This window comes from Paramacrobiotus metropolitanus, unplaced genomic scaffold (genome assembly GCF_019649055.1).
Source record: "Paramacrobiotus metropolitanus isolate TYO unplaced genomic scaffold, Prichtersi_v1.0 Parri_scaffold0000011, whole genome shotgun sequence".
NCBI classification, from domain to species: domain Eukaryota; kingdom Metazoa; phylum Tardigrada; class Eutardigrada; order Parachela; family Macrobiotidae; genus Paramacrobiotus; species Paramacrobiotus metropolitanus.
In genome coordinates this window covers 114568-125317 of record NW_026570231.1, presented here as the reverse complement: position 1 = coordinate 125317, position 10750 = coordinate 114568, and the positions used below count along the sequence as shown (strand labels likewise).

At 39.9% G+C, this 10750-nt stretch overlaps 2 protein-coding genes across 4 annotated transcripts; both read right to left on the bottom strand.

Annotated features, from left to right (window-relative positions):
* Nucleotides 1–657: 657 nt before the first annotated feature.
* Nucleotides 658–5299, bottom strand: LOC129583569 (protein FAM43A-like). Of its 3 annotated transcripts, none has more exons than XM_055475411.1 (4): nt 3544–3982; nt 2388–2459; nt 2117–2298; nt 658–1798 (listed from the first exon to the last, which is right to left on the bottom strand). In XM_055475411.1, exons 1-4 carry the CDS (start codon nt 3580–3582, stop codon nt 1042–1044), a joined length of 1050 nt encoding a protein of 349 aa, XP_055331386.1. In that variant the 5' UTR covers nt 3583–3982; the 3' UTR covers nt 658–1041. The 3 variants fall into 3 exon arrangements, with proteins under 3 accessions (XP_055331386.1, XP_055331388.1, XP_055331387.1); XM_055475413.1 differs by lacking the exon at nt 3544–3982 and adding an exon at nt 2691–3462 and having other exon boundaries at nt 659–1798; XM_055475412.1 differs by lacking the exon at nt 3544–3982 and adding an exon at nt 4916–5299 and having other exon boundaries at nt 661–1798.
* A 2155-nt stretch (nt 5300–7454) lies between these two features.
* On the bottom strand, nt 7455–10652 carry LOC129583690 (aquaporin-2-like). The gene is made up of 8 exons (XM_055475611.1): nt 10412–10652; nt 10212–10335; nt 9976–10106; nt 9737–9885; nt 9290–9594; nt 8249–8358; nt 7995–8125; nt 7455–7896 (listed from the first exon to the last, which is right to left on the bottom strand). The coding sequence occupies exons 1-8, from the start codon at nt 10483–10485 to the stop codon at nt 7760–7762; spliced, it is 1161 nt and encodes a 386-aa protein (XP_055331586.1). The 5' UTR covers nt 10486–10652; the 3' UTR covers nt 7455–7759.
* Nucleotides 10653–10750: the final 98 nt, after the last annotated feature.

The window sequence follows — 10750 nt, the reverse complement described above, 5'->3', positions numbered from 1 at the left end:
GAATTCCTCTCATGTAACAACTGGAGAAGGAACCATTGTTCTCATCCTTTTGGCGGTAACCGGTTTTTTCCGATATCAGTCGTGCATAAACATTTAAAGAGCTGCATCGCTTTTTCACGACGACCGGAAATGCGAACTGCTGTACATGTGTGGAATAATAACAGCCGTGGAACTGCCGGAATATGTTGTTTGAAATTAAGCGACGGTCAAAATTTTTAATTAAGTATTTAAAGAAAGTACTCTCATCATTCATGTTATTCTCGTATTTAGCGTTAATTGCGCCACTATCTTTTCTTGCACATGGAACAGAAACATAGTTACCATAAAAATGCGACCAACCAAAAACTGTCACCCTACTTCATAATCTATTGGCTACATCAATTTAGGCGCCTCGTAATTAAATAGACAATAATTGTAATTTATGCAAGGTATTGTTGTAATTATATGCTGGCTGTAACAAAATCCCTGTAGACTATGTATTTATATTAATTTCATACATATTAATGTGTGATAGCGACACACACAATATCAGTTCCCAAAATTTGCATCATTTTGTCATCTTGAATCGATTCACCGGTAAATTGACTATCTAATCAATAGCTCACGTGCTGTCTTGGAAAGACCTAATCGCTAATGTCGACAGGATTTACTGCAGTATATGCGACGATTCTGAATCAAAAATTATCAGGCACACAATACCCACAACCTAGCACTTATCAGACGAACGTAAAACTGTTCAATTGACCGCTTTAAACTGAGACGTTACCTCTTTATCAGGTAACAATTAACTCAAAATGCTTGCCGTATAGCATGTTAAAATCGAAAGTAACCGGCAACAGAGTGTAGATTCAAAAACTGTCAAAACGGCATATTCATCATTATAAACAAACTGCCGTTTGGCCTTGGGCCGGTGGCCTTGGTTGCAAAGCAGCAGAAAACAATATTATAAAAATATCAAAAGATCCGAAAACATCTCCATCACGAAACCAGACTATTTATTGTACACACAGCTGAAAAGAGCTCTTTTTTGGTCAACATAATTTAGCAAACATGTCCCTTGATTTCCTCGAATCCCGACTCCCTCGACTCAACAGACGACGTCTCTTCAATGGCCTTATGCAGCTCGTGCACCGAGAACGCCGTGGCATTGTGCATTCCTTCCTGACTGTTTGGACCGGTAGACGAGGAGCGTCGCTTGACATTCCAAGAGCCCGCTGGTGAGGAGTTAACTGACCAGGACGGACTGTACAGTCCATCATCGCCCTCCTCGCCGTCCGTCTCGCTTTCGTCCCCACCGCCAACGAACTCATTCGCTAGAGTCGAGTCAACACCGTTGGCACTGCTGCTGATGGATGAAGTGCCATTTGAACTCTGTCTGTTCAAACATTCGTTGACATCGCTCGCATCGTCCTCTTCCTCCTCTTCGTGAATAATGCCGGCTTCTTCCTCAATGGCTACCAGGCGCGGTGCACTTTTGGAGCGCTCGAGGGGCGGCCGGAAGTTTTGACCGGTGGACAGAATCTGCCGGCGTTTGCAGACAGTGGGAGCAATTTCGGAGAGAATTTCATGAAGACGGCGGGCATTCTGTTTCGATATTTTATCCCGTTTGAAATCATTCAAGGCCCAGAGTATTTTCTGCTGGAGAAGGCTGGCCATCTGCTGGACTTTGTCGGCTTTTGAGCATAGGACGGCGTGAAAGCGCAGCTCCGGTTTTAACCGTTTTCCTTCATGACGGTATACCCAGGCAAAAAGACGAGGAAAATCAGGGTGTGTACCGCAAAACGTAATTCGATGCGCCCTGTGCAATGTTCAAACCAGGATATACAAAAAATATAATTTCAGATTAAGAGGTGTACGTAGTATTCTTCCAAGCCACTCAAAACTTAGGGATGATATTATTTCCCAAAAGAATTGTATTATTTACAAAATGAACCATATTTATTTTTAAGAAAAGGACAATCGTAGCACCAGAATAACATTAACACTATACTCTGTGCTGATACCCGCTTCTTATGGTTCCAGCTCGGGAATTGTTATCTTAAATTAAGCATCTTGTCAGGATGTGCAGTGGCTGACATGCTAGCTATAAACATAAAACCGATTATCATCTTCGTACCAGTATTCCGTTAAGCCGTGTTCTGTGGTTTCGGCTTTTAGACCGGAACTGCAAATTGTCAGCTTCATTTTGATGTCCTTTCTTTGCATAACCGTGTAATTTTTCCATAAAGTCTGTAACGGTTTTTCTACGCAAGCGTCTCCTTTGGCCACAAGGGTGAGGACATTACCGAGGTAAACCACCTGGAAACAACAAGAATCATTTCGCTGAATTCCACCATGGTCCACAATCGATATGCATAGTATGGTATTAACCGATTTGCTCGACATACCTTATATGTCGGATCACAGTCGGTAATGTTCACCGATTTTTTACGCCGAAAGAAGGTCATCTCACTGTTGTGCTGTCAAAATAAAGAACATGATATGGATTGCGCTCAGATCTCTTATGCGTTAATTACCTTGCTAAAGATGCAATATGCTCGGAGATATACTTTACGATGTACTACGAAGATTTCATATCTAGGCCATGTACGAAGGTAATTATAACTTTATAGGCCAGTAGGCGAAAAAACAACAGACACAATGAAAAACATAACGAAATTTGGTAGGAGACAGTACGAACTAGCCATCACCCTAAATTGCTCCTGAAAACAATAATCAAGACAATATCAAAGCAAAAAACTATTAAAAGTTAAACTAAGTATATAACATAACACATAAAAGTAATTTAACAATAAAAAGCACTGCAGCAATATACGGACGTTCACTGCGCAATGCGCACGTAAGATTTTCACGGCTATAATTAGAGCGCTACAATGTTCACTCCTGAACCAGTCTGCCGACATTTTAAAAAAAGCATTCAAAGCTACATACGCTTTCAGATAGTGGGTTTTAATAAAAGTCACCGCCACACTGAACAAGATTAATGGTCAGGAAGGCCCGAAAAACAGCTGTTAATCCCTTAATGTGCCGTAAATTCATATAATCTTGTCGAGCACTTGATGCAGTTTTTTCACGAAGTTAAAGCCTATGGCACCACATGTCACGTCAACCGGATTAACCAAAAAATCCAAACAAAATCTCGGCTAATGATCCAAACCGTACAGGTTATAGTGATCATAAAGCATAAATTTTAGTTGTAGCCTACAACTTGTAGGCGACAAGTATCGGGGTAGTATAGGTTCACTGCATTGTGCCTATACACTGGTCTACCTACACCCACCAGTCCTTTTGTTCTGGTTTAATAACCACGAAAACGTCCAAACAATCATAAAATGCATTCAACCGGCATAGCATTTATTGTTGTTCATAACAAACACTCTACTTCGGAGTAACAATAAATTCAAAATGCCCAATCTTTTTCGACTAGATCAAGTTCTATGGACCACATACAGTAGTGAATGTTCAGACATGTACCGTATGAACAGCATAACACAGAATCATATTATAGATATTCATACAGTGATATAGCCCAGTATTACCTACACGATATATTTTGCGCACAGAGTTTCGGTTTTTGACCATTTGGACGCCAACTTTTGTCGTTTCTCAAACTAACGGTAAGTCCACTAACATGTCCACATATGCGCAGAATCGAACTATCCTTGCTACAAATAAATACGTTCAGCAATAAAAAAGGTTTCGGCCTAGCTCGTTCACTATTATACTAGATATATAATAAATATATGAGCTCATATATATAGTTTAATTTTACAATCCATAAAAAGATTTTACAATCCATAGAAGTATGCATTTCCCAGTGCCATTCTCTAGAGCACTTAAACAATTTCTTCGGAACCAACTGTCACACCAACGAAAACAAAAGCATTTGCCCCGATTTGATCTATTCTAAAATTTACAACAACTCAAAAAGAAAAAGTGGATTCATTTACATTGTACACTCAATCTTTAATTAGTATTACTAAGCTAGTAGCATTGTCATGACCATTAATTTGTTTGCGTTAAACTTATAACAAATCTTGGGATTTTTGTGCTGCGAACTTATGTATCGTCATGTTGCTCACTCGATGGCGTAATCTAAAATCGGCAAACCCGTTTCGATAATTCAATATAAACCCCTCCCAGTACTTCACTGCCATTGTGGAAGTGTAGAACTGAACCCGTTAATTCAGTTAACCAGGTCAATATTTGCAGATGTCACGGTGAAACAAGACCGACTGACAATCTCGCGAACCGTGTTGCCGCATCTGCATAATAAATCATTTCAATGGACAGTCTATATTTTTTCGGACATTATTAACGGCCAACGTAACGTTATCAGCTGGAAACCAATTAATTAGTCGCCACGTCCCGATAGTTTCTAACGGAATGTGAAGCTTATCTTTGCGACATTCAAAACAATTATCGTTAACCTTGCCCGATAAACCGGCTACAATGAGACTCAAGTAGCACTGTTATACGCGCTGTAATAATCAAGTCTCTCGCTGCAAAAGTGCAGGCATGGCAAGACTGTGGTCACGTTGCGCCACTTTGAACTGATCATGATTTTTTTAACACAAACTTTAACCATATTCATAATGGAACTAGTAAATGCGCACTAATACGAAAGCCAGCTAAAAAGGCAAAATAATAAATGCTTTGCAGCAGTTTAATGCGGCTACTAAATAATTAAATTTTTAATATCGGTCCGTAGTTCTCAAATATAAAGCTATACAACTTATTGGCAGTTTCAGATATAACTAAAATATTCCATAATTTTCGTTACTTAAGAGCATCGACTTCCATACAGCGTTCAGATTGTCAAACAATGCTCCCCAACATCACCAGCATGCAAAGATCAGTGACAAGCAAATCTTCTATGCGATGAGAACTATGTAACCTATCGGGCATTACCTACCGGATAATACGTATTTCGAGCTCAGAACCAAGGTATCCAAATCACGGATCTTTTATCACTTCGACACTTGCTTGGTCATCCATACAGCCATCGTACAAATCGTGGAGAACTACAAGTCCTGCAGTATCCAAATTCCGCCACGAGATCACGAAAGAGTCAAGATGCAGGGCGCAGCGCCGTCAAGGAAGAATTATAATAATTCTTGAAATTCATACAGCACGTTAACTTGGATGGAGTTATCTACCATTTTGTCGTTTAACCTCTTGAATGTTATGTTTCTACATATGCAAGGTAAAGCGTAAAATTTATTCAATTTGAGAAAAAATTATGAGCGCGAAAACCACATATAATCACCGAAGCAAGTGCATATTGTACCCAGTGCGATTTTCTTGGGCGGGATGAACATGCCAGTCGAAAATGAAAATGACGGCCGAAATTAAAATTCATGCCCACCCCGAGAATGCTGCCATTGGCTGGTAATTATCGTCGCGCTCGGAATTTCGTCGCGTTCGGAATTTCCGCTCTGGCAGACCGATTCTGAAGATTCCAAAAACTTTGATTTTTGGCATTTTCGTTTGGGGGGCTTGGGGCAGTGTAGGGCGGAATGACTGGCATGACCAAAATGCAGTCGCAATTGCCATCTACTTCTAACGTCCAGCTACGTATATACGTGTTTACTTATCCGCATTTAGTTTCGTTCTTGCTTGTGTACTAGAAGTGTACAGTAGAGCACGAATGATGAATCCTATCCCGATGGCATTATCTCCCAGAAAGTTTACCGTTCAGCTGTGCTAAAGAAAGTTTGTGTCATCCCAGGTTATAAGTAGTGCTATAGACTTTTAATCAGCAGAGAAATTCTGGAGGCAATTAGATGTTGCTTTTAGACTACATGTGCGTAAGTCTGGTGTTTCCGGCTCAATTGATGAATTTTCTATTTTCGTGTTACGAATAAAAGGGGAGTCCCCGAAGCGGTTATCCGCGAATGCGATGAAAAGATTTGAATATCAAACATCTAAACAGCGCCTAGTATAAAAAAGACGTTGTTGAAATGCAGTGGAAACACTGCCTGGTTTGATCTTTTATTACTTTATCAAGCTACCAAGTTACACCAGCTCCTGCTAAGCCTCTAAATCATGATTTCCTGCAGACCGAATTTTATGGCTCTTGCCTGTTTCGGTGGATTTTAAATTATGATCGGAAACATGCACTACATGCAGATGTACACAACTTGCTCTTTCAGTCTTTCACAGAACGGTCTGGAGTTTGACAATTCAACAAAATATATTAACACTAACTGTTTACAAAATCCTTTTAGGTTTAGTTATCAGTGATGTTCTAAAAGTATAGAGGCTACATATCTCTAGCGTAGGAGAGTCTGATCTGCCTCTTGTTCTGTGTAATAATGGACCGTATAATAATGCATTTTTTTATAATAATCATGTAGATAAAACTAAAGCCAGAAAAGGCTAAATAAAAAGTTACAACAACGACAAACGGTATCTGTCGCCGACAGATGTTTTCAAAAAACCACGAATAATACTGTTGTACTAGTACGAGTACTAGTACAATTCAGACAGCTGATAATTTTTTTAGTCAAATCATGCTCATTTGTGGCGTTGCAAATCGCACGGCTGTCTAAAGAAACTGACAAGGCAGACCAAAATGAATTGAAAATGCCAATCGAGCACGGGGCGGAATTTGAATTTTCGTATCCTTTTGAATTTTGCCACGAGCGGCACTTTGTCATCGCACGCGGTCTATTATACGCAGCTTCGCAGTAAAGTGAAAGTGCGAACAATCAACCAACCGATCCGTTGCAGCACAGGTACAGAAGTAAGTACCTAGAAAGCCAGTACCGTGCTACAGTACACACGTCGCGGTGGCTGAAACTCAATGGCTGGCCACAGGTTCTTTAGCGATAAGTATATGATTATGGGGTGACTCATTCATACATGCTATATATGCTTTATACAGGTAGTATTAATAAAATGTACAATAGTAGCGTACTAGGTTGAAACCGTCCATCACGGTTGCAGTACGTGTAGCCGTAAGCCTAAAATGAAAGTACTTAATATTGAACATGAATTCAATATCTCTATATATTGATATCGATTAATCGATACACCTTGAAGATTGAATCATCAACATAATGGCCGCGAAGTCGATGGTAGCACAATAGTGAATCACCGGAAACTGATGTATGTACCCGTATTAATTTAAGGTATCTGTAATTTTGTACGCATCCAGCCAGGACCAGTCCTGATCCAGCGCGTAATCGTATCCCATATAACAAGGTAATGTATTTTACTATTTTTATTCGCCAAAAATGCATGTTGGTGAGCGGCATCGACTGGGATTTCCAACTTTCCACCAACGTTACTGTGTTGTCGAGTCAACTTGGCAAAAAAGGTGCCAAGTTGACTCGACAACACAGTACGTACCACATCCTTATGCTACCCGGATCCCTTTCGGACTTCACTTACTTTTTCGGATTTTCTTCCGTTACAATAATACAATACTTCTGGCTGACCAATACTTTGCGCTAGCGTTCATGCGCAGTTTTGTTACTGCATATTCGTTCCACGTTTGCCATATAGGTTGTGTTTTTAAAGCATTCAATGTGGCAGTCGTCGTTCGCCACTAATAACAGTATTAACACTCATTTAGAAAGTAGATGAAAACTCAAACGTTGACCTTTGTTGCAAAGAACAAAACGTAGTACAGTATTGTACATAGTATGCGCATTACAGTTCATATTATTTTATAAGCAGTTTTACTGAGAAGAGTAGTACCATATAAGCCAGGATATTCTCAAAGCACTCCTTTTCTGGATACGTAATTAACTCAGCAGCTGTGATCCACACGACCTGGTACGTTTTCCTCCAGTAACTGGACAGGATGTGGATACGATTCATTGCTATCCGGCATAACCGTTTTAGTGGCCGTCAGTACCGCGCTTGATTCTGACAGTTCCGATCGTACTTCAAGTTTAGCATAAAGAAAAGGTAATGTTAATTTATTATTACAAAAACCAAATAAGAGCTTTAATTTATGGTTTAATTATGACAGCAGCACTTACCTCGGTTGCCGATACTCTTCGGTGTTTCTGGCCAATGGACTTCTATGAAAGTGACGTACACCATCGCGCCTAAAATTGCTCCAGCGTGTGATCCAAGAATAGGCACAAGGAACCACATGTAATCCATTTCCCTGTCCAAAATTTATTTTATTTCGCAGCAAAATACATTCTAAGTACAAACACAGTACTCGTACAATTACAAAAGTGACAGCATTGTGTACTCGTATATAAAATATGCAACGTTGTATGCCTACTCGAAGATGCCGGGTCCCATTCCGATCAAATAGGAAAACAACCTTGGCGAGAGATCTCTTGCGGGATTCATTGCTGAACCGGTATTGAAGTTGAATCCAAGATTTACTGTCTACAAATCAAAAAAGGAAAATTTGAATTAAAAAAGGAATTTTTGAATATTTTATTGGTTTTTACCAGACGAAACAGGATTTCAGTAGACCTAAATAATTAATATCTAGTTGAATTCAAATTCTTTAATTCGTTTCGTACGGTTTTACTGTACTGCAACGGTATGTTCTGCAGACAGTTTGGTAAAGCAAAGCCGTAGCAAATAAAACAAATAGCAAATAAAAAAAACAGATGCAAGTGCCTAGTTTTAGTCGTACACTTGCATTTGGTCGAGCATAAATGATGTATAGCATACTGCTTAATGTAATTTTTTGGCTGAAGAGGGTAGAGTTCTTTGGTGCACTTGTATCATTCGTCTGCAGGATTACGGCCTTCTCTGAAATGATTCGTTTTATCGGTCAGACCGCGAAACTACCAGGGATCCTCGTTCGACGGCGTTTTTGAGGGAGCGTTTAAGTCTTGCAGTAGTGTGAGGAAATGCAGCAGCCGTACTGGGAACGTCGAATACGCGTCAGAAGATTACGAATAACTTTTTGTTTTGTTTTTTCAATGTTCGAAGTTGAATCATTTTAATTAGTATCCACTGGCGCAAGCGTTTACGTATTTGTACTGTATATAAAACTAAAATACAATTTTGACTTTTGACATCGCTCTTGCTAAGGTGCACAGAACGCTCATGACAGTTGCAACATGCAGCAGTATCCTACGTCTGAATAGTGATCGATGTAAGTATGCAGAAGGCATTAGAAAGCGGAAAGGTCACCAAAGTCTCGCTTTAGTTCTAGGAACATGGAGTATGAAAGCTTCATATGCTCAAGCAACTGTTGGCAGATTTTTAATCTTGCAGGTATTATTTGCAACTAGGCACATGGTTTAAGTTTTAAGGCAATGTATAAGCATACGTTTTAGTTTGTTTTATCTTCTTTACTTACCATGACCATCAAGCCAACAATTATGGGAAACAATCCATCAGGTGGCCTCCAGTTGCGACGATCAGACACCGCCAGTACACCAATTAAAAGCATCATGGAACACACAATTTGGTCTATCCAGGCATTGACAAGACTGATTCCGTCACGCGGATATGTGCCAAATGTGTTCTTGTAATCGTGATACGCAACCCCAGCGCCAAATAAGGTTGTGTTGCCGTCCACAGTCAAGTGTTCCGTAGTGGGTACGACCCATGGAATGGGATAAGACGGTGGCGGACCACTCTGCCTTGCCTCGAAGAATAAATCTGTAGCATCCGGCCAGTATGTCACTCCTTACATTTACCCGAGACAGGAAATGACTTATTACTGAATGTTATAGGCGTTTAAGTTCCAGAAAAGGGCAACGGTCTTAGAATCAAAACTTCAACAACACAGAACCATACTAACCGTAAAAGGTCAGGAATGTTATTCCCGAAGCGCAAAATGCTCCAAGATATTCGGCAATGCAGTATGCAATGCAGTTTTTCCAGTTTAGCCGACCAAGAATAGTCCAGGCCACAGTAACTGCTGGGTTCAAGAAACCTCCTGTTATTCCTGTAATAAATTTTTTCCACATTTCAGAAATAAACTACAGGTTAATTCTCTCTCAGCTATCTCTGCAATTTAGAGGATGCAAATGCTTCCCTCCAGCAATGTAAATGGCAAAGGTCACCGCTGCTCCTTGGATGATGCAGATCATTAAAATGTTTGATCCTGGCGGAATGTTGAATTTTGAGGATCTGGCTAAGTTGGATACACCCGCTGTGCTAGCAAAAACCTAAATGGATTATAGAATTATAGTTTGTAATACAAATAATATCGAAGCAAGACTGTCGAAAACACTTCAACAAAGAATTTGCGAAATACTGGTGTAGCAGCTTACAATCATTGCAAAGGTAGCCAGGAATTCGGCGAGGAAACCTCGAACGATGCGGTTATTTATGCGCAATTTCCTTGCACATCTTGTGCGCCAGGTGTCCTGCTTCGATGCTCCCATCAAGGAGTTTCTAATACAATTATAGGCTATGAAGGCAGCTGCAGCTATTGTTTCGATTACACTTATTACGGAAATGTAGATCGCACCGGTGAGCTAGTATAGGTCCGCTCATTTCGCATAACGAATACCGATGTGTGTAGGTTTTAAGATGCACTGACATATGTAATAAAAAAACCAATTTCTACATCATAGAAATTATCCACGCAAACAATTATATGGCTTAACTGAATTATCTGTAACTGTTACTGAAATCACAGAATTAGATTTCCTTAAACAAGAAGCGTGGTCAACTCGATATCGATTATTGCTAAAAGCCGATCCACAACTTGGAAGGTGAAAAGGTTTGCAATCCGAAACGAAGACACGAGCACCAAAAATTTAGAAATTGAGCGCTCAGATAACAGATAAGATAATATGATAACGGA

Excerpts from the sequence above, each read along its gene's own strand:
- LOC129583569 (XM_055475411.1), bottom strand. The coding sequence starts at position 3,582 with ATGGTCAAAAACCGAAACTCTGTGCGCAAAATATATCGT. Across the intron at positions 2,299-2,387 it reads ACTGTGATCCGACATATAAG|GTGGTTTACCTCGGTAATGT; the intron begins GTATGTCGAGCA and ends TGTTGTTTCCAG. Across the intron at positions 1,799-2,116 it reads CACGGCTTAACGGAATACTG|GGCGCATCGAATTACGTTTT; the intron begins GTACGAAGATGA and ends AACATTGCACAG.
- LOC129583690 (XM_055475611.1), bottom strand. The coding sequence starts at position 10,485 with ATGTCAGTGCATCTTAAAACCTACACACATCGGTATTCGTTATGCGAA. Across the intron at positions 8,359-9,289 it reads TTGTTGGCTTGATGGTCATG|ACAGTAAATCTTGGATTCAA; the intron begins GTAAGTAAAGAA and ends TTTGATTTGTAG. Across the intron at positions 8,126-8,248 it reads ATGGGACCCGGCATCTTCGA|GGAAATGGATTACATGTGGT; the intron begins GTAGGCATACAA and ends AATTTTGGACAG.